General features: G+C 36.4%; 1 protein-coding gene across 1 annotated transcript in view; it reads left to right on the top strand.

Annotated features, from left to right (window-relative positions):
* FHL5 (four and a half LIM domains 5) overlaps positions 1-21,648 on the top strand; it is a 39,020-nt gene extending 17,372 nt beyond the window's left edge. The window contains exons 2-6 of the mRNA XM_082633595.1: positions 6,864-7,031; positions 7,895-8,069; positions 10,055-10,224; positions 14,687-14,873; positions 19,516-21,648. Coding sequence (XP_082489721.1) covers positions 6,876-7,031; positions 7,895-8,069; positions 10,055-10,224; positions 14,687-14,873; positions 19,516-19,679 — 852 coding nt within the window. The 5' untranslated portion in view covers positions 6,864-6,875 and the 3' untranslated portion in view covers positions 19,680-21,648. The remainder of the gene's footprint in view (positions 1-6,863; positions 7,032-7,894; positions 8,070-10,054; positions 10,225-14,686; positions 14,874-19,515) is intronic.
* Positions 21,649-24,548: the final 2,900 nt, after the last annotated feature.

Below are 24,548 nucleotides of genomic sequence, written 5' to 3'. Positions count from 1 at the left end.
TAGTCAGACTTGTTAATTTTTTCTGACCATGAGTACAAATTATTTCATACTGAGTTGAATGAGCTTCCTTTAAAATATCTGTCATTTTAAAATGGAAAATTTTTTTCTTATATCTTTTGCCCATTTTTTCCATTAGTTTAATTCTTACTGATGTTTTATATATTCTGCATTTTAATCTTTGTCAGTTATATACGTGGCAAATATCATCTATTAATCTGTCATTTTGTGGCTTGCTTTTCATTATTAATAGTATCCTTCAATGAGCAATTTTTAAAATTATCAGTCTTCTGCATCTGCTAAGTATATGGCTTACTCTTTTATTTGGTAAATACGGTAAAATACAGTGATTCTCTTCTTAATTTTAAACTAAAATTGCATTCCTGGGATAAACTCAGCTTATCATGATATTAACTTTTTCATATATCACTGGATTCAATTAGTTATTGTCTGTGCTAAATTTTTTGTATTTACTGCAAAATTTATTATTATGAGTATGATTGGCCTATAATTTTTCTTATAATGTTTTTAGATTTTGGTAATCAAAGTTTTAATGGGTTCAAAATTAAGTGGATCATGTTTCTTGTTTTTAATTATTTGGTATAGTTTGTTAATATTGGTGTTATTTCTTCCTAAATCTTGGTAAAATCCACTGGAGAAGCCATGTGGCCTTGTATTTTACTTTATAGGTAGGCTTTTAATTTCAAATTCAGTTTCTCTAAAATTTTATATTTCTTCTTGTGTCCGTTTTAATGTTTCATCTTTGAAGTTTCCCATTTTGCCTAAGTGTTCAAATTCTTTAAGGTTGTTCTGTTAATATTTATTCAGATTCACCTACATATTTATAATTTTTGTTGTTTTTCACCCCTTTATTTTTAAGCTTCAATCTGAGCTCAGTGTCCTTTTCCTTGAAGAACACTATTTGTTATTTACTGTAATATGGGTGTGCTATTAATATATTCAGTTTCTGATTGTCTGAAAATATCTTTTCTTCACCTTTTTTAACAAAAGATATTTTACCTGAGTATAGACTTCTAGGTTGGCTCCCATTTTCTTTCAGCCATTTTATCTTTCCATTGTCTACCTTCCATTTTTTTCTGTTGAGAAGTAGGTAACTTCTCAATTTGTTGTTACTCTGGAAGTAATATTTTTAACCTACTTTTTTTTTTTTTTTTTTTTTTGCGTTACGCGGGCCTCTCACTGCTGTGGCCTCTCCCGTTGCGGAGCACAGGCTCCGGACGCGCAGGCTCAGCGGCCACGGCTCACGGGCCCAGCCGCTCCACGGCATGTGGGATCTTCCCGGAACGGGGCACGAACCCGTGTCCCCTGCATCGGCAGGCAGACCCTCAACCACTGCTCCACCAGGGAAGCCCTTTAACCTACTTTTAAGATGTTATTTATCTTTGACTTTTAGTAATTTTACCCAGAGGTGCCTAGGTTGTGTGTTTTTAGTCTGGGTGAGGGTCATAGTTTTTGTTTTGTTTTTTAAATTTGTAACATGATGTATTTTGTCAGTTTTAATAGACTGGACATTATTTCCTCAATAAGAATTCTTCATATTCCCACCAAAATACATAAAACAACTCTTTTTACATGGGGATAATAATATTTGTTGATTAAATGGAATATTAAAAAATAGACCCCTTATCGATTTCCTGTCTGTGGTATATCTACCTTCCAATCCCTTCTCTCACTATTTCCATTAATTTTCACAAATCTCAGCTCAAAACACTTCACTCTTCTATTCTCAATCATCAGTAGTTATAACTCTTCTATAGACAACATATGTTCATCTCTAGCTTGAAACTTAGGCCATTGGTGATCTTGCCCAGCCTACTTTTCCAAACTTGTCCTCCAATTAGTACCTTCTCATGCCCTGCAAGCCACTTCAAATAGATTACTTGCTATTTTCCATGCAGACCTCATGTATTCAAGTATAAACATCTTTCCTAATTCTGTTGGTCAGTCTCAAGTGCCCTCCCTCAACATCTTCAGGAAAGAAAAGGTTTACACTGGCTCAGATCCTGGGCTTCAGTTTCTGACAGGTGTAGGATAAAATCCTGGATTTGGCATTTTTATCAGCCAAGTTATCTTGGCCTCTCTAAAATTCTTCATCTGTCAAATGGGGATATTAATAATAGACCCATCCTACAGGATTGTTATGAGGATTAAGAGAGAGAATCTACACAAAGTGGTTAACACAGTACATGGCCCTCAGGAAACACACGGGAGCATTAGAACTCACTGTTAGTATTTTTAACAATTCCTTCAAGGATGGTAGAGGCTGCTCTTTGTCCACCACAGCACCCATTCTGCCCTGTAATCCAGAGGTCAGGAACCTGCTGCCACCGCTGATACCACTATCACGACTACCTCTCACAACCCGAAAACGAGTCCCTGGACCCTGGAAAACCTGAGTCCAGGCATTCTGAATGGGAGAAACCACTCACATTTCTACGACCCAGTCTGCCAGCAGCAACAGCAGCAGGAACGTATCACTCCCACCTTCCAATGTACACACACCTGTTCAGAGTTAGCAGAGCCAAATTTGCATCCTCAACACTAGCTGTGAGAGGGTCCAGGAGATGTCTTTAGCTGCCTGACCTCTCCAACTAGGAGGAGGATAGAGCCAGGGTTGGGAGAACCAACCCATGATAGCTACCACACGATCCATTCAAATGCCATTTTCTCTAAGTTGTTCCAGAATTTTTCCCAGCTAAAAGTAATTTCCTTCCTCCTTCTCTTAACTTGTGGTTTTTAATTCACTGGACATAGAACCTTCTGGGAGCTAAAAAATACTTATTCTCATTCTCTACCCCCAGCAATCACAATTTAATTGGTTTCAAATAGGAGTGCACTTTGGAAGTTTAAAAAATTCTAACATGCATTGTGTTTAGAACCATTGCTCTAAATTATTATAACCTTTCATTTCTCCTTATCACTTCCAAACCTTTGTTTAGTTATTTATAAAATGTCCATACTTTTCCTACTAGATTATAAGCTCTCTGAGGATGGGATTTGAGTCTCGTCTATTTTTAATGTCCTTCATAATTTCTAGCAGATTACTGTGCAAAAAAAAATATTTACCTGTTTATAGAATGAATGAATGGTGTGTGATGCCTTGCAAACCAAAGCATATTAAAGATACCCTGCATAGCCTCAAGTCCTTGCCTCTCCCCTGCTTGATATTCTCTCAACTATACTTTTTGGGAATCTGTTCAGCATAATAAAAATATAAGTGAGTATATTGCTTACAGCATTAAACTTCTAATCATTAACTCACCATATAACATAACTTGACACAAAATTATTCCTGGTTTTAAAAATAACATGTAATAAACAGGATTCTCAGCTATAGAAGTTAGGACCAATAAACTCACATGCTTTTAGGTAGAAATCTAAAATCTAAGGGAGATAATTGGAAAAAGAAAGCCAAGTGCATTCATGACATTGGACTTCTGAGCTATTTATCTTATCTTCATAGGTTCTTTGATATATCGGTGTACCTCTAAATCAGTCTTCCAAAACTCCAGTATGCAATGATAAAAAGTCTGTGCTTAAACTGTTGCATAATTGCAGAATCATTTTTATAGAAGTTTGGCAAAAATATAATCTAATCCTTTTGAAAAGTTTGACAAGAATGTCTAATTGATATTGATACTAACGTTTCTAAGTTCATGCCAGGAAAAGTTAAATGCTATTCAATTGGGATACTATTAAGATTTCTTATGACTCATAATTATAAATCAGCTCTGTTCAAGGATTTTAAATCTTTGAAAGCAAACATTTTTCAATATCTTTGCCAAATTAACCCTCAGATGGGGGCTCCTGAGATGAGAATCATATAGTCCCTATCCCCTTTCCTACAGTTTTACCTGTTAGAAAATGATTAAAAACTAGCCATTTGGTCTGCTCTTGAGGACACTAGTTATTCTCTGATTATTCAAAAATATTAATGTAAGGGACAAAGAAGAGGGGAAAAAAAGAGACAAAGGCCAAAAAAAAGTACAGAATGATGTTTAGGAGTGAATAAGGTGGTAAAATGTGACCCAGTTGGAAAAATTCATACCCTTGTCTCTTTTGCCTGCCCTCACACCACTTAGAACTGCTTTTATTAAAGGTCCAAATAGCTTTGAAAAGCTTTAAATAGTTTCAAGGTCTTCCTTTATCCTGAATGGAGCCGGGTGAAAATCTGTTGGCAAGACTCACCATTCCCCAACTTCGGATGTAATCCTGTGCCATTCTCCCAGTTGTCTTTTCCCCTTCCTTCCCTGCTAATCAAGATCCTTCTTCCCTTCCTTCCTTCCTAACAGACTTGCAAAAGCTTAACTTCCTTCAAATCTTCTTAGAAAGGTCTCCCTTTACTGTAGCTCCCCACCCCTTTCTATTAGTTGCTAAGAATTCTATATGGTTCTAGTGGAATCTGTATCATATTTATGGTTATAACACCTCTAAGAAACTCTATATAGATGTATTCATATACCCATAGTTAAATGATAGACTTTATGAAAATGACTGAATTTCTTAGTGTACTTTCCCCAACTAAGAATAAGACCACAAACGTTCAGTTTATTCTCTTATCTCAAATAATATTCACTATTACCAAGGTAAGAGCTAAGAGAATCCAGACTTCTTGAGGGCAGGGACTTCAACTATTACAGAGTAGACATTTAATACATAGTTCTGAGATATTGAACTGACTCTTCTCACCCTCCCCAACTCCCTGACTTTGCTTTTAAAAAACAGATGGAATAAGATGTACTTTCTCCTTTAAAAAACTGGAGAAAATAGGGTCAATTTTGTTAAGAATCTTTATGGAGCAAGGCCTATTATGTGATTAGAATGGGGATGGGGAGGATCTTCTTGTACTTACATTTAGACAAGTATTTATATTCACTGATATATATTTCTATATCAATATTTATATTATAAAATAAGTATTTATTTAGATATTTAGATTTTAGATATTTAGACTTCTGATCACCAAATGAGGTACAGGTATTATAATGTTGTATTTAGAGTGTTGTTTAAAATAAAAATTTGAAATTCTACCAATTTTGTGATACCTTTGGTGTTTCTTCATTTTATAATATACTAAAAGCCTCACCAAATGGAAGTAGTCTGGGAGTTCCTAAGTCCTGAGAGGCTGTGCTTCATGGTGCTATTATATACATCTAAAACTAAAGAAATATTAACAATGAAAATGGTATTTTCCATATTAAGTGATAAAAGTTAAAGGTATATACCGTATTTCACTATTAAGAGATAAACACTTGATCACTGTAAATGTGAATAAAATTTGCATTTTTAAATCTTTCAGGGGATTTAGATCTATTTCCTCCTGTTTCCAAGCTCTCAGCAATCCTTTCAGTGTGTTTGTATTCACTAAAAAGGGACATTTCTGTGGAATTAATCAAATAGGGAATTCAGTGTTTCTTGCAGATAATTTTGGCATGTTCCACTGGGAACTTCTAGTCTGAATTTTCATCTTTTCTGGGAAGAGACACATATATTCTAAATCCTTAGTCTTTTCTTTGTTAGTAAAGATCTGCTATAAACAGAATTAATGACAATGTACATTCAGCAAGACACTGCTGGAAACTTCATCATTAAAATAAAAGGCGGCAAAATATGTGAGAATGCAATTTGAATGTAGTAAATAAAAACTGGCATTAAAAATGCTGTAAAAATCATCAATAATTAATTGATTTTCTAATTTTGCTAAAATTAAAAAAACAAATTTCTGATGTGGAGAATTGGAAAATATTCATAGTTCCCAATATATTTATTTTCCAAGGAAATCAGTGGTACTATTTTTGGTGATAATGAAAAACTTGTGTTCGATGCCTAATTAAACCCTTTTGAAATCCACGTGTTTTGTTTTTTAATGGTTTTCCTAAATTTACAAAATAACTAGAATTCTTATCCTGACCTTGGCTTTATGTTTTTCATTCTATAAAATGCTGCTGTTATTCTTCCTTCTGTGTACATGTTAGTTTAGCCCTAAAACCTGAAGAATCCGATAGCTCTTTTCTACCACTGATGGTTTTAACTGCACGTCCACATCTGGAAAATTGCTCAGTGGCAGTCACAAAGACCTAACACTTGGACTGAATCCTCACTGCTGAGGAGTTTTATTTGACCATCTAAGTGTGGGGTATTTAAGTGGAGGTGTCCAGGAGGCAAATGAAGAACAGGCTAAAGCTAGAGATTTAAGTCAACAGTATACTTAGGGAGGTTGAAGCCACAGGTAAGGAGGACGTCCCAAAGGAGAGTCTATGGTACAGGAAGACCTTAGGACTAATGTGCAGAACCCTCATTAGGTACCCGATAAAGAATTGGGAAATAAAAGGATGGCAGGGAAAATGACAATGTACTTGATTAGTACATTAGAAATGTACTTAATTTCTATTTCAGTTAGAGCAAAAAAAGACTGTTGTTACTCCCATTGAACTCCACCTCCAGCACTCTCCAACAAGACAGTAAGTGATGACAGCTAGTGAAAGCTCTATCAACAGTTCATATTTATATCCTTGAGGTGAAACCATCCTATTTCAACACATATTACATTCTCATTGAATTCCACATTAGTGAATGAGGAATACAAGATGTTTTTTCACACTCTGGCTGCTGGTTTAATGCATTTTGCTAGTAAAACACACAGGAACTGCCCAGATGGGAGAGTAGCCTTTTCTAAATCACTACAAGTGTCACCATAACTACAGCATATTTCCTAAATTGGTGGGTGTTCATATAAGAAAATATAAATCTATTCAAGTGCTTGACTCATGCTGTATTGAGGCTTTATAATTTATCTTATCAAAAAATTTTGCCTTTATATATGTAAATTATTTTTTTATTCATAGGATTAAGCCAAAATGACAACTGCTCAATTTGACTGTCAATACTGCATGGCGTCACTTCTTGGGAAGTATGTAGTAAAGGATGACAATCCATACTGTGTTACTTGTTATGATTGTATCTTTTCTAACTATTGTGAGGAGTGCAAAGAACCAATCGAATCAGATTCCAAGGTAGGTCTTACCTCAGTTCACAGAATTATTGCATATGAACAGCAGACAAGTGCTTTGGAATGCCTGTTTTTCTTTAGTGTTGACTGTTAATACTCTAATGCTCTGCTACTATATATAAGGATTTTCAAAGCTATCGTCAATCAAGTTCCAGGCACTATGCTCAGCACTGTGAAACATAAGATACACTTTAATCCTTACAGTGATCTTAGGAGATAGTTTCGGATGTTAAAGATTAAAGAAGTCATTTGCCCAAAGTTACACAGCTGAAATGTTATTTCTAGAATGATAAGAGTATAAGTGAATAACTATATAAATAATTGGAGCCGGAAAGATTCAAAAACCTGTATCTTCTCACTTCACATTAGCCTCATCTTCATTAAACCATTGTGCGCTGATACCTCTCACACATATACCCATTCCTCCCAGAATGCACATTATTATATTTTTTTTCTCCTTTTTTGTGGGGTGAGCCGTGGAGGTCTTTGTTTTAGTTAACTAGTGTTGAGATTTTGTTTAAGTAAATCTCAAACAGTAATAGGATGTTACAACCTAAAAGTAAAAATCATTCCATGAAAAACTTTTCTTATAGTTTATAAAAGGAAGGTAGAGGAAATCTGAAGAAACAGGAGAGTACACTTATTTTCCATCTGTCTTTTGTGACCAATCAAGGAAGCCCCAGGCTCTAGTTCTTAATTGCCCCAGAGAGTCACCCCTCTGTGGGTAATAGTATCAATAACAGCATGCCCTCAAGCTACCAGCACCACCTACTGGCACCAGAGTCCCAGGAGTGTTTAGTATTGTTTTATAAAATGGCCTGTTTGGTCACAAACATACTTAATTAACTTTTATTTACTGTCTCAAAGGATCTTTGTTATAAAGGCCGTCACTGGCATGAAGGATGCTTCAATTGCGCCAAATGCAATCAGTCTTTGGTGGAAAAGCCCTTTGCTGCCAAGGATGAGTGCCTGCTGTGCTCCGAGTACTATCCTAACGAGTGTTCCTCCAAATGCTTCCATTGTAAGAAGACCATCATGCCTGGTAAGATCACAAGGCACTTCTGGTCTATAACTGAACCTGCAATGCTTTGAATTAAACCCAGGCACAGGAAGAGTGTAGTACATTAGTCCCCCCTTATCCATGGTTTCACTTTCCATGGTTAAAATTACCCAAGGCCAGGGCTTCCCTGGTGGTGCAGTGGTTGAAAGTCCGCCTGCCGATGCAGGAGACATGGGTTCGTACCCCGGTCCGGGAAGATCCCACATGCCACGGAGCGGCTGGGCCCGTGAGCCATGGCCGCTGAGCCTGCGCGTCCGGAGCCCGTGCTCCGCGATGGGAGAGGCCACAACAGTGAGAAGCCCGTGTATCGCAAACAAACAAACAAACAAACAAAAATTACCCAAGGCCAAAAATCTTAAGTCTGAAAATATTAAGTGGAAAATTCCAGCAGTAAAAGTTTCTTAAGTTTTAAATTGTGTGCTCTTCTAAGTAGTGTGATGAAATCCCTCTCCATCCTGCCCATGACGTGAATCACCTCTTTGTCCAGAGCATCCTGGCCAATAGTCACTTAATAACCATCTCAGTTATCAGATCAGACTGTTGCTGTATTGCAGTGCTTGTGTTCAAGAAACCCTTATTTTAGTTAATAATGGCCTCAAAGTGCAAGAGTAGTGATGCTGGCCATTCAGGTATGCCAAAGAAAAGCCATAAAGTGCTTCCTTTAAATGAAAAGGAAGTTCTCAACTTAATAAGGAAAGAAATTGTATGCTGAGGTTGCTAAGATCTAATGTAAGAACGAATTTTCCATCCATGAAATTGTGAAGGAGGAAAAAGAAATTTGTGCTAGTTTTGCACCTCCAACTGCAAAAGTTATGGCCACGGAGCATGATAGGTGCTTGGTTAAGATGGAAAAGACATTAAACTTGTACAATAAGATATTTTGAGAGAGAGACCACATTCATGTAACTTTTATTACAGTATACTGTTATAACTGTTCTATTTTATTATGTTATTGTTGTTAATCTCTTGCAATGCCTAATTTATAAATAAACTTTAACATAGGTCTGTATGTATGGGAAAAAACATAGTGTATATATATATAGGGCTCGGTATTGTCTGCAGTGTCACACGTCCACTGGGGATCGTGGGAGGTATCCCTCACAGATAAAGGGGGGAACTATACTATACAAAACCCTGCTTTGCAGAAAGACATCTTTCTGCTATCTCTTTATCTCATTTAGTGTACTTTACACATGAAAAGATTATTCTTTCTGTCTCCAATGGGCAAAGTACTGTCTTTTGTGTTTTTTCATAAACCTAATTCATAGAAACATTTTGAACCAGAAACTGAGCCATGGAATAAAGATAAAATCTATACCAATAAATAATACTAACGCTGCACTAAACACCCTGTCCTAGGCAGAACCAATAGCATCAGAAAACATAATCCATCATAGGAGAATGGGACCAATCATCATTTTGTAGCTCAACACAAACTGGGAAAACAAGGATCCAAGTAAATTGTTACACCTTTAGGCAAGTACTAATTCTCTGTTTTGATTCTCTTCTCAATCCCTATGGACAGCAGCATACGAACAATTCTCTCTCATTTTCTTATTATAGGTTCAAAGATTTTCTAGGAGACCATAACTACACAACATCAATCTCAGGAGTTTGTGCCTTGGGCATTCCTAATATCCCTGTAATGCTTATTATGTCCCAGTTTATCTGAAGCATGTGCAGCCTTTCAGAGTCTACATTTATAGTACTTTCACATCTCAAAATTGTGAAACAGCACAAGAGTTTCCAGCGAAAGAGTGATTCACCATCATCGTGGCTGAACTCTATTTATTGACCTCTTTTTTCAGATATATGTTTTGGAAACCAGTAAACACTATTTTTTCTATATGGATGATTGCTTTTTTCACCTTAACTTTAGCATATATTTTAAGTAATTTGACATATTATTGCTTAAAAGAACAATTATGCTTGATTTGTACTAACAGGTTCTTACTTTGGGAGTACAGGTTCCCGGAAAATGAAATTCAAGGGAAACTACTGGCATGAAACCTGCTTTGTGTGTGAGCATTGCCGACAGCCAATAGGAACTAAACCTTTGATTTCCATAGAGAGTGGCAATTATTGTGTGCCGTGTTTTGAGATGGAGTTTGCTCACTACTGCAGCTTTTGTAAGAAGGTAAGTATCTAAAGAGGATGAAGCTTGTGAAATCTTCCAAACCATCGCTTTTTAGCGGCATTATATGTTTGCAATGAACTGATACTATCATGTTATATCCATCTTTGCACATTCATGTTAATTTTGAATTCCAACATGTTCAAAAGCACTACCTGTCACAGTGAGGAGGCCCATCTATTTTTATCACCATAAAATTCCACCCAGAACATGAATTTAATGTTCCAAGGGCTCAAGTGATTTGATATTCCAGTTCCATTCACTGCTGTTCAGGCAAGATTTCACATATTCTGGTAGAGGGCCCACGTCTCTCTTTGAATACAAAATACTTCTTAGAAAATTTCTGATCCATTTAATTTCAGAGAGATATGGATTTGTCTCACAGAGTGACTAAGGGAACCAATTTAAACAGGATATTTCACTCCTCACATCATGTCCAAGCAATATAAATGTCTTCTTAGCTTGAAGCTTTTATATTTCTAAAGAGTAGATAAAAAATAGAACTACCATATGACCCAGCAATCCCACTACCAGGCATATACCTTAAGAAAACCATAATTCAAAAAGAAACATGTACCACAATATTCACTGCAGCACTATTTACAATAGCCATGACATGGAACCAACCTAAGTGTCCATCAACAGATGAATGGATAAAGAAGATATGGCACATATATACAATGGAATATTATTCAGCCATAAAAAGAAACGAAATTGAGTTATCTGTAGTGAGGTGGATGGACAGAGTCTGTCATACAGGGTGAAGTAAGTCAGAAAATGAAAAACAAATACCGTATGCGAACACATATATATGGAATCTAAAAAAAAATGGTTCTGATGAACCTAGAGGCAGGACAGGAATAAAAACGCAGACATAGAGAATGGACTTGAGGACACGGGGAGGGGGAAGGATAAGCTGGGAAAAAGTGAGAGAGTGGCATGGACATGTATACACTACCAAATGTAAAATAGATAGATAGCGGGAAGCAGCAGCATAGCACAGGGAGATCAGCTCGGTTCTCTCTGACCACCCAGAGGGGTGGGATAGGGAGGGTGGGAGGGAGGCTCAAGAGGGAGGAGATATGGGGATATATGTATATTTATAGCTGATTCACTTTGTTATACAGCAGAAACTAACACACCATTGTAAAGCAATTATACCCCAATAAATATGTTTAAAAAAATAAAAAAAGAGTGGGTAGATAAGAGCATGACACTCAAAGAGATTGACAAGATCTTTAGGGAAATTCATTAGACAGAAAGACAGAAAGATGGCTTAAGAACTGCAAGTGGTTTCCTTCACCTCCATCTCCAGAGCTCCATGCAGGACCTTTCAACTTGGACACCCATTCAAAACATATTTTCCAATAGGAAAAAAAGTCATTTTTTTTCAAGTAAACATGGTCCAATTCTTTTTGTATCCTCTAAGCTTTTACGTGAAGAAGTCACTCATCTCTATCACCTTGATAAAGTCTGTCTGTATTCCATAAATATATATCGATGTTCTCAAAGAAATTCTTGACCTGTGAGGCATCATAAGTTTCAAATAAGCCTATAACTTGTGATGAGAAAGCTTGAATCATGAAAACATATTGGATAAGTCCAGTGGTTTCTAAACATTTTTGATCTACAGGCTACTCTGGCAGGTCTCTTAAGACCATTTGCATACTTGCATCTGAAGTGTCATTGCCACTTTCTACAAATGCATGTACAAACATACACACACTCAATGATTTTCCACAAATATGTAAAATACTGGTACTACATTTGAAGAGGCATCAATCAACCCCTATGTTATAATTATTAAATTACACTGTCATGATGGCTGAAAATTACAGTTGAAAGTAACATGCTACAAAACCATCTTACACCCGAAGACTTCCATTACTCTACCAGAAGTAACAACTTAGAAAATGACTTTACAAGAAACAGTCAGACCCTATGACCCTGTGACAGATGAAGCTCCAAAAAGTTATCAGTCAATGACATGCATTTAGAAAGGGATGCTGGAAATAAAATAGATTTATCTCACTGTTTTGTGGGACAACTAAGTTGGCCATTTTTAGGCTACATTTCTTAAGGACTTACACTAAAACATTAATGACACTCGTGAGACTCATCTTAAAATCATTTGTTGGGCACACAATATAAAGTTTCTTTCAATGCTATAAGGAGTCAAGAGAACTTCTCTAGTACATCAGAGCTGAGCACTATCTGGGGCCAAAGTCCTGGCGTTTCCCAGGTTAGAGGAGCCTGCCCTATATTTAGGACATGATTTGAAGTCACCAAAAAATTTATGAAATGTTTCTATTGGGTAGTAGATCACAACATGCCAGATTATTTTCTATTTAATTTTTTAAAACCACAAGTCCTTTAAGGAAAGCTGGATATAAATGTTTCGGATCAAGATGATCCAAGCTGAAGAAAAACAAGTTGTTTCAACCCAAGCCAAAGACCAAATATAAAACAAAAGAAAATAAGCAAAAACTACTTGACCATCAGGCTCACAGAACTTTTTTCATACATTTTAGTTTCACAAAATAAAATCTATTTTCTACCAAAAAGCAAGTAACCTCAAACTGTAGTACTCTGAATTCAAACTCCTCAAGTTTCACATAGAGTATTCTGTGATTCATATCAGCTTTCATCCACTGGGTGCAAAATCATTATTGCCTCCACTTTGCCAGAGAAGAAACTTGTTCTAAATCCTGGGATCAATCAGTAGCAAAAACCACGCTTGGATGTTAGACTTCATCTTAGCCCGTCTGCCTCTTCAAAAGAATATAATCACAAGCAAACAATTTTTAATGTTCCAGAGTTTCTTCTCCCTAATGAAACAATCTTTGGTGGGTACATCAAGTTTTATTTTGCTGTGAATACAGTTTTCAAGTTTTGAATCTTTTAAGCATTGCCTGCTAATCATTTGACCAAACAAATCAAAGGAATCTGGAATTCTCCTGTGCCTTCTGTAAGGCATCTGAAGTCAGCAGGTGGGTATTTTAAATTGCTTTAGCTCACACACATTATTATGTGTCCTATTTACTTATTTAGCATAGTATACTTTTTCTCCTTTATGAAAAATAACTTTCTATCAAGTATCTTTAATTTTTAAGATAGTCATTGTAAGATTTTAAAATATTTTTAGAATAATCTTTTCAAAAGCCTATAGGATAGACAAGTATCCTATAGGATGGCTATAGGATACTTAGATGTCACAATAGGATGTCTTAGAATAGACTACTCTTTCTATATCTACTTAATTTGCATACAAAGATTACAGGCGGCATCTCAGATATCACATTGCTTCAGTCATTATAAGATATTTCCATGAGCATATGCCAGGTTCCCAGGACAACCCAGGACCTCAAGAGCCGTGGATTTGAAAGATGCTATGACTTAAAAATTGCTGCACAAGAAAAGTTGTCTAATATTTTTCCATCTGATTTTTAAATAAAGATATCTCAGCCTTTAAAAAAGTAAAATCCAGATTAAACTGGTTTAGAAAATAAATCTTATGGAGGAATAACAAGCATCTCTGCAAAACCCTAGCATATCACACATTAAGGTTCAATGTACAACCAGCACTTATGACTTTGAGCCCTAATGTTGAAAACTCACACAGTTGCCCACAGCACCCCTATTTGTGCTAGATACAATACTGCAGTTGCTTTCCAAACATTTTTTCCCTTAGTGTTTGTTCATTCATTCAATAAAGACTTGTCAACTGCTTATCAGTGCAAAGTAATCTAATCTCAGTACTGTGTTCATGGTTAAGCACATGGGCTGTGGAATAAGACTATGCAGGTTTGAATGCTAGCTCTGTGTGACCCTGGCAAGTGACTTAACTACTCTAACTCTTAGTAGTTACTCATGTCTAAAGAGAGAAAAATAATAGTCCCTACTGTGTCAGCATGTCGAGAATGTTAAGAAGAAGTTAAGAACAGGGTTGAAGACTGAAAAAACACCTCAGAAATATTATTCATTATTAGCAGATTATGGTGTTGATCAATTCCTTTCAGGGTTACTACTGCTGGAATAAAGCATTCAGGAAAAAAATAGTTTTGTTTTGTTTTTTTAGGATCCTTAAAAGTTATACATGGACATAAGAACATAGCATAGAAAATATCTGAACTCTAAAAACAGATGTTTGAAAACCAACAAGAAAGAGAAAGATGAGCAAAGGAATCAAGGGCCTATTTCTTTTTCATTTTCCTGAGTTCATTATGGTCCTGCTTCCTTTCTGTTCCATTGTAGGAGAAACATTAGGATATTTATCACCAGTTCTATTTAATCCCTGTCGCCTTTTGTTTCTCATATAGATTCAAAAAAATCACAGGGAAAAGACATCCTGACACAATGTGATAGAGTAGCCCAAAGTACCACTTGTGGGCACAGAAGAGAATCACAAAATGTCTGAATTGTAATAACGTCCACAGTCATTGACTTTTTTGTGATCATTTGCCAGGTGATTAGTTCAGGTGGGATAATGTTTTGTGACCAGCCATGGCATAAAGAGTGTTTTCTGTGCAGTGGCTGTAGGAAAGAGCTCTGTGAAGAAGAGTTTATGTCCAGAGATGATTATCCATCCTGCTTGGGCTGCTACAACCATCTTTATGCCAAAAAGTGTGCCACCTGCACCAAGCCTATTACTGGTGAGTTATTCAGTTTAATATGGTCCTACCATGAGACAGTTATGGCTCTGTAAATGCTATGTAGTTAGTTCAGGAAATGCAATTTTAAAAAGAATGATCCTTCCTTTATGTTTCCTTTTGAAATAAACATGGGTACCTATATATAAATATAAATATTATGTAGAACCCTCAAGGCAAGTATAGAGTGTAATTAAGGTAGCTATGCTCTGTAGAGGGTAATTAATACTAAACCTCATGATACTGACTCTACATAAGGAATAATTCAAGGTAGAAGGAGGATAAGATGAGCGGAGAAGACCTTCACAAGGAGGCCTGATCTGAGGCAGAACTTTAAGGAGTTGACTGGGGGAAGGGATACTTATAAAACAAAGTGCTGCTGAATTCCAAACAAGGGTAACAGGGCCTTAAAACAGAAAAAGTTTTAATTAAATGCAAGTACTGTGCAAAAATCTGAAGCTATAATAATTAGGATAGCATAGGTCAGGAATTAATTAAACCTCAATTTAAGATGCTTCTAACAAATGTATTATTCTCTTTGCTTTCTATTCACTTACAATAAGTTGGGTTTTTTTTGTTTTGTTTTGTTTTGTTTGCGGTACGCAGGCCTCTCACTGTTGTGGCCTCTCCCGTTGCGGAGCACAGCCTCCGGACGCGCAGGCCCAGCGGCCATGGCTTACGGGCCCAGCCGCTCCGCGGCATGTGGGATCTTCCCAAACCGGGGCACGAACCCGTGTCCCCTGCATCAACAGGCAGACTCTCAACCACTGTGCCACCAGGGAAGCCCTACAATAAGTTTTAATTGTGAATAGATGTGATAAAAAAAAAAAAAACAAGATAGCATTCTGTTGAAGAAACAAAATATACATGACATGATTTGAAAATAACATAAATGGTAAATCGATCTGTGTTAAATGGATTTTCAAGGTAAAGAGCACATTATATTTTCCTTAGAGACACTTCTAAAATGCTAATCCTGTAGTAAAGGAACTGAAGATCTCATCACACCTGAGAAATCCAACAGCTATTCTTTTAGGCAATGTATGGTCACTGAATAACATGGCAGAACTATACTTCTCTTCTCCATTCCTAGTACTCTTAGGTCATATTTCACTTTTAGCTCAGTTTATGTAACACAGAATTAAAGATTATTTTATCCTTTTCCTCCTCCTCTATCTTCAAATATATCACAAAGTAAAACTGAATATTTATTCATCTTCAGATAAAGAGTTTTGCTGCAAACCCAGCTTGATAGGCTTTCACTTGCTTGCAAGGGAGGGAGTTTCCTGGATGAACAGAACATAGTTCTGTCTGTCTGTACAAGGAAAGCACCATGTTTTTCGGAATCTCACACTGGCCTATGGGCTATATCTGGCCAGCAAGCATGGTTTGTTTGGCCTGCACTTGTTTGTAAACAATGTAAAATCCATCTCTATAGCCAAAAAGTAAACAAAGAGCCTGCCCAGGGTAAGCAGACTACCCTCACATTCCCGGCCAGGTCACAGTCATATGGAGCTGAGTGGCTGGCCCATTATGTAGGGCATGTCCCCTTTGCTGCTTCCACCTTGGCTCTATCACTCAGCTATGTCACCTCTCCAGCCCTTTCAAGGGCTTACGTTGGCAATCCCAGACTATAGGGCTCCAAATCTTGGGCTCTTAACCACTCTGTTCTCCTGCTTCTATACATCTGGCAACTCCTGAAGCCAAGAGAATAAGCCACCAACTCTACTGGTTTTAGTTAGAAATGGGACTTCCATAAATGCAACAGTAACTGGAGCAGCAAAATCTTAGTAAAATCTGCAATCACAGCCCAATGGATTTAGTCAATTTATTCTACAACACTTTTCTTGAATTGGCCAGAAAAAAAAAAAAATGGGGGTGAAGGGTGTTCCATGAAGAAATGAGAAAATTAAACAACTCAGAATGGTTTGAAAATTTTCTGGGGACCCAAATGGCTAATACTGATCTGAAAGTGTCTACACAAGCCCTGAACTTGATGAGCTTCATTTCTGACCCATCACAGATTCATGTGGTTTTTCTGATGGGTTGTTATAGGTCAATCACTGAGCACAGCTTTTTTTTTTTTTTTTTTTTTTTTAGTTCAGACAGAAAAACCACATTGTTCCACATGAAGCATAGGGATGATCAGGAACCAATGATTTGTCCCCAAAGTAATCCACATGCAGGATATGCATTTAATTTAGGACAGTCTTTTGGTCATTATCTTAACCTTCTTTTAGCTCTGTGATTGAGAGACACCAGAAACTAAATGCCTGCAAAAATTTCCAACTGACTTTAATATGTTTTGATCTGATTCTTAAATGTATATAGGCCCTGTTGTAGTGCTTCTTTAAAATTGAACTATTTGAACTAATGTACCATAGGGAACTTATACTACCATATATTTATCTTCTGAAAGTTGTAAATTCATGCAAACAATATGTCATCCTAAGAAACTATGTTAGAATGTTTTCAAAACACTATTTTAAAGTAACTAAATCTATAAGGAGCAAACTCAAGATGTAATTACAATTTTTCTCCTCCTCTAAGATAGGATTTACCTTGCAAACTTTCTGGGATAAATGAAGAAGCTTGATCTAGTAGGAAGAGCTCTGATCTAGGGAGTAAAAGACCTTGGTCTTGCCTCTGCCCCTGACTACTGTGTGATCCATGGGTACAAAACTCACCACCAAGGTCCTCATTTGCCTTATTTGCAAAATGAGGAATTGATTTGAACAAGATCACATCTTTGCTTTCTTCTATTTCTCTTTATTTTTAGTAAAGTGAGTTTCAAATGTTGATTTCTTCAGAAAGGGATGCTAAGGTTCCTGGTTCTTTAAAAAAGAAAATTCAGACAATTTGGTGAAGTTAGGAGCATAGGCTCTGAAACCAGATGGCCTAGGATTGAATCCCAGATCTGCCACTTAGCATCTGGGTGATTTGGCCAAGAGTCTGAACCTCTCTGTCCAACAATTTCTGTCTGCAAAGCCAGGTTGATGGTAATATCTACCCCATGAAGGTGAGGTGAGAGCTACATGAAGTAAAGGGCTTAGAATAGTGACTGGCTCATCCTCAAGTGCTCAACAAATGCTAGCTCTTATTCTACGGAATTTTCAGGAATAAATGAAGCCAAATAAAACAGGTGTCAGAGACCTGTTTCATTGTTGACTTTCTTACTGCAAATGACCCTTGTGATCTGAGGGAGTAAACATATCCAAAATCAAAAAACTTTACAATCAGCTCACATGTTGAGTCAGGACTTTCTTATATTCCTGTTACCAGATGCTTGTTTTTTATTCTTCTTTGTAAAATTCTAGAAAGAATTATTTCTACATTTGCCACCTGTACAAGGTCTAATAATAAAATCAAGAAAACCTCATGTGCATCAAAATGCTGGATGTATAATAATTAGTTTTATGAACAGAGATGATTTATGTATATACAGAACATTATTCTTGCAGTCAGCTTATTAATGTTCTGAATATTAAGGGAATTAATTGGTACATTATTGATTTACTCTTATTAGAAAGTAGTGATGACAGCATCATAAATAAGCTATAAATTTAATCAAGAAAAGTATAAGACTTTGATGTAAATTTATCCCTGAACTAGTAAATTTATGTTAAGACATCAAAAAACATTTCCAGGATGAAAACAAAAGTTCATTATCATTGGCAAATAAAGACTCAAGCCTAGGGCATCCCAACCCCTTCCCAATCCTTAGACCTTTTCTCCTTTTCTACGACTCCTCAAAATCAGTTCCTTGAACCGTACGCTGGATTCATATTTGGGATATAGAGATAGAGTCTCACTGAAGACTCAAATTCTCATACCTTTCTTAGAAAACCTATGGCTCAAGTGAGGCCCAAGTTGAAGTGATAGAGGCTGACAAAGCACCTCTTAGAAACTCATCAATGGGTAGCATGGCCTCAGTGGCCAGAGGGATCAGATTCACAGATCTTTGCTGCAAGCCTATGCTGAAGTCACCTCTGGGCAAGGTAATAAGGTCATCACATTAGGCTAGCTACAGGATAGTTTAGATGAAATTCTCTACTTAGGGCTTTTGGGAATTGTGTCCCAAACCACAATACGACCATGGGACTTTATCCCGAATAAAATGAAACATGAAAAAAGAGGGAAGAGAAGAAAACTAAAAGTCATTAAAATATCAAATACCAGGCTGGGAAGTATACATTTATTTTATCTTAATTTTGCTTCTAAGTAAACAGGGTCACAAAGAGGGAAAAAAAATATTCATACTTAGATATGTCTGACTTCAAAACCTATACTCTCTTCTCACTGCACTACCCTGTATTTCCTTATGTCTTAGGCAATCCTTAACTGTCTCCAAAAATTTGTGCATTGTATACCCAGATTCTACCTACTTATGTAGATTATGGAAAAATTTGACTGAGAATCTGGCTGGGTCTCATAGAAAGAACTTGTCCATGGGCGACTTTCCCAAATAGACACAGGTCACTGGGGGCAGCCTCCTTTCTTAGGTTTCTTGCCTCTACATGGTCTTGCTGTATCTCAGGGTTACTTGCTCACTGCTGTATCTCCAGTTCCCAGAAGAGTCCCTGAGAGAATGCTCAATCTATTTGTTGAAAGAATAGATTACTCTTTTTCTCCAATTCCTTTACAGGTCTCAGAGATGCCAAGTTTATCTGCTTTCAAGACCGCCAGTGGCACAGCGAATGCTTTAACTGTGGGAAGTGCTCAGTCTCCTTGGTGGGGGAAGGCTTCCTGACTCACAACAAGGAAATCTTCTGCCACAAATGTGGCTCTGGGGTGGACACTGACATGTAGAAGGAGACAGTCCTTCCCCACCTGAAATCCACCTTGCTTTTGTTCTCACTAAATCCGGAACTCGATCGAGGTTGTATTTCTGACTTAATTTTTAGAAAAAATTCATGTAGAGTTTATAGCGGAAGAGTTTTTGCACACAGTCTGACTGAACTATGTTATAAGAACTCAAAAAAAAAAAAAACCCCACAGACTAACAGAAATGAATATATACTAAGTCACAAAGGCACCTTTCCTTGCAAAATACTGCACTCTGCTGTTAGAAATACAGGAAAATATTTCTTTATTGTAATCAAGTGTATGATCTATACCTAGAAGTCATGGATGTCATTACTGAAAACTGATGTTTTTCAAACCTGCTGAGTAAAAAGGAAAATAAGAGATCCAATTGAAGGGCATACATGAGACTAATGTTTGCATTCCTAACTAGCTAGTTATATATAACATGATTGGCTCTGAATGGTAGAAGAACAAAAAATGATCAGGAGGAAGCGATTACTAATCATCACATTTAAGTATTTTGCCATCTTATCATTCTTTTATTGTTCACAAGTACTGACTTCAGAGTTGAAAAACAAAGCTACGATTTGCCCTCATCCACCCTGCTTCCACAGCTGGTTGGTTACCACATTTAATCAATGGAATTTGAGAATTCTGGACACTATGCCTCTCATTCTCTGCATAGATATAAAAGGGTCCTTTCTCCCTAAGGATAGTCAAAGCATAGGTTTCAACATATTTTGTATTAAATGCATTTCAAAGCCCACAAAGATTTTTTTCTAAATACTTACAGATTCCATGAAAGAAAAGTCTATTCTTTCAAAAGAGCTAACCAAGATAATCAGTCCCCAAAGGCAAACCTTTAAAGTAAATAGATCATTAAATCATCATTTCTGTAAATGAGTTTTAGGGAAGGGATTGAGTGTTGGAACCTGACTTTCACCCAGATATCTAAAGGCATAATAGAGTGCATAATTAGCTCTGAGAGTCATGCATTTTGCCTTCCAAAATTACATAGTTGATTAATGGGAAGACATAAAAGTGGGCTTTAAAGAAACCTAGTAATAATAAGAACTGAAAAAGAATAATTCACTGCTGATAATTCAGGACCTGCAAAGCAGCACAACAGAGCGATAAGGTCTACAGATGAGCCCTCCCCCACTATTCCTCCATGCCCATGCAACTCACCTCACCCATGCCAATGGTGTTCTAGAGCTTCAAGCTCTTGCATGGCTGTGAGGGGGCACTCTCAACCCTCGGTAGCCAATCTACAAATAAACCAGTGTTTATTGGTCACAGCCTTAGTGAAAAGTCTATCACCATGTGTTTAACTTTATACCAGACATCTACTGATGATGACCCTACCTAGCTGCCCCTGGACAAAATTTTCCACATAATGTGGGATAAATGGAAATCAACCTCTGCTCTCCATGCTCAGTTACCACCCTTTGTTATAGTGTCACTTGGGTGGAGCAGAGAGAGGTCACGAGAAGAAACCCACATTGACATAACATTTTAAAAAGTGTCTACTCTCAGATTACTGCATAGCATTAAAGGTTCTGATTGAAGTCTAATTACATGCTGTGACTGATTACAATTATATCACAAGAGATTTAATTAAAATTGTTATGGAAACACATTTTTTGAAATAGTTTAAAATGCAAGGACATCTGGAGATTAGCAATTTAGAGATACTAATAAAAGGTCAGGCTTCATAGGTGATTTGAAAGATATAATTGTCCTTTTTTTGGTATTAACAATGCCAAGATATTTTCTCTTATTCACATTGTTAAATGTAGGCAAAAATATCAATATTTTTCCTGCATTGTTTGAAATCACACATGTGAAACCGAATATGCCAATTGTTCTATGATCTAGAATATAACAGTGTATCATATATTTAGAAAACCAAGCCATTTTGAATCCGTGTAGATATACAACATGTAATACTGTCTCAGTTAGTCAATTATAAACAAACATACAAAATGTAATGGTTTTTCTTAAACAATTGGTATTGTTTAGGCATTTTGCTGTGTGGGATGGGGGGGTGGGTGTATATGCACTGATCAGGCTTGTGTTCAATCTTTACAATTAAAAAATTCACAGAACCATTTCCAACACAGAGATTTTGTGATCCTTTGATAAGTGTAGTTAAGTATATATACTTTCACATGACTAAGCTACCTTCTAAATAGAGAATTATTTCTATTTTTAGAAGATATTTATTCCCTATTTAGAAGGTAGCTTAGTCATCAAACATGTATTAAACATTTACTGTGCACAGTTAGAGCTCAATCTACTGTGATTCTGGGGTGGTGGGAGGGTAGATCAGGGTATGGAAGCATGGGAGAGCTGGATGCAGAGAGCTTATGAAAAGTGCCACTATTGACATAACACACATATACACAACAACTGAGAAGGAAGACGCCCTTAGACTGACACACAAAGATAAAAGTAAAACTCATACACAATATACTAGAGTTGATTTAGCTCAGTAAAGAGAAAACCTCTCTAAGTGACCTATCCAAAAATGGAATGGGCCGTCTCAGGAAGCAGTGGGCTTCCAGTGATTCAAGGTGTGACATCTGCACAGGTAGGGAAGCAGTTAGAAGCAAATTCTGTGTGCTAAGAGCAGCCAGATGGCTTGGAAGTAGCAGAACAACTGTGCCAAAGAGCAACAAGAAATGGGATTGCTAAACGAGAAAGGGTCAGATGAAGGGAGAATAATGAACTCTTAGGATTAAAGGTTTACACTTAATAGAACAGGCAATAGAAAGTTACTAATTGTTCTTAAATAGGGAAGAAAAAGCATTAAAGACAGTGTGTGAGGAACATTGTGCTAATGCTCCTGTGTGGCCTAGAACTGAAGAGGGCGAGGTTCCAAAGGTGAAGGTCTCTGACTGAAGTAATACATTTGGTCAGTGGCTATAGAACTGAAAAGAGAGAAACAGCAATAGGTAATGCAAGCCAAGAGCTAGATTTGTTGATATAGATGAGTAGACAAGTCAATGAATCAAATATTTTGTGTTGTCATGTTGGGGTTAGAGATGAAAAAGAAAAATGAAGAAGAATTTCTGCTTCCATGATGACAGGAAGGGTGACCAACCATTCAGTTTTCACTTAACAAAATAATAAACGTTATTTTGGGACAATCTAGGCCCATTGGTTAAGTGAAGTGTGACAGCGCTACAATCATGGGTTCAAAACTTACTTTAAAAAAACATTAAGTTGTACTTTGGAGTGAAAGATTGGTCAACTACTGTGAAAATGCATAACACTGTCACAAATGGCCTTGGTTAAATATCACTGCAAAATTTAGTACTACAAATGAAAAATCAGCCTAAAAATATAACACCATTTTTGAATTTAAGAAAAAAATACTTTTTAACCTACTTGTTGTATTGACAATAATTCATATTTTAAATAGGAAAATGATTGCTACAGTACATTTTAGATATATTTAATTGAGCACATAAATTATTCTCAAATACATTTACAGATGTTTATTATTACAATAATACTGCTTTTACTTATTTTACAAATTCTGGTTTTCAGAAGTTTCTTATGCTGAATAAGTTTGCATAGTACATATTTCTCAAATTATTTTTAGATATTTATTTTTTACATTAACTGTACAGTAAGCAAAAGAGGTATGGAATAACTTTTGTAGTGTTTCTACTTTTGTTACATAAGTGGGCATGATTTTTATCTTCATTTTTGTAATGCCTAAATTAACCATATGTCCAAATATCATTTTGTATTAATACAAAAATAGCATAATTCAATTCTGTCTGACCCAAACAGTAATGCCTCCACATCTATGTTCTTTCTTAGTGATCAAATTTTAAAATATTCTAAACTAAGAATTATTTTAATTATTATTTGTGATTCTAAAAATGTTCTATCAGAAATATCCCATTCAATTGGATTTTCCTGTTTTGACTGAGGTAGTCTTCTGCTAATTTCTTTTATATATTGGAGGAATACTATTTATATATAAGAGGAATTGTTAAAACTCTTAGTGGTTTTAATCTTTTGTTTTATCTAAAGCAAAATCTGTGTCTGTAACAGACTTCATGAAACTTCTGCTAATCCACACTACAAGCATCAATTAGGTTCTCTCTAGAGTTACATTAGATGATTAATTCATTTAATGTCAGAACGTGTTCCACAAAGATTCAGAAGAATATCTCTCAAACATTTCTAGAGCATTTTTAAAAATCATGCAGCTTTGAAACATAATGAAATTCTAATGGGTACTCAAAAGATAAACTTTTATGTCTTAGAATGGTGTTTCTTCAATGAAACGGAATATCACTAGAAACTATACTTGCTGGGGTATAACCTTTAGCATGAACCTCTTCCCTCAGAAGCATCAGACCTTTAAATCTTTATTATTCTATCAGAAACATTCCAAGGGTCAGCTGGGATAACTGTAAAGAAATGTTTGGGGAACTTTGAGGTCCTCTTTCCAGGAAGAGGTAAAGGAGACCTAGCAAGACTTTGGTAAAATGTCATAAGATAGATTTGATCTTATAACTTCTCAGAAGTTACTGTGTTTAGATGTGTTATGCCAACATAACAAAAGAACACCAAGGGGCAAGGATACCAAGAGTCTTCATTTGAACCACCAAACTCAAGAGAAATTAGAAATTAGTCCATCCACTCAATCATCCATGTGGCTTCCTAGATGGTCCTAAAAATGCATTATCCAGAGAGAATTAGAGAAGTTCTTGTTCAGAATTCTGAACATTCTGAATTTCCCCAGATGACCAGCTTTTGGACCAGATACCCTGTTGAATGTGGGGTTGGAGGAGATAGTTCTCAAATTGTGAATCAAAAAGGAGGGGAAAGAAACGGAAGAGATTCATG

This window comes from Mesoplodon mirus, assembly GCF_964341445.2.
Source record: "Mesoplodon mirus genome assembly, chromosome: 10".
NCBI lineage: Eukaryota > Metazoa > Chordata > Mammalia > Artiodactyla > Ziphiidae > Mesoplodon > Mesoplodon mirus.
Note: the sequence above shows the minus strand (reverse complement) of the source record. Positions and strands in the feature narration are given on the sequence as shown.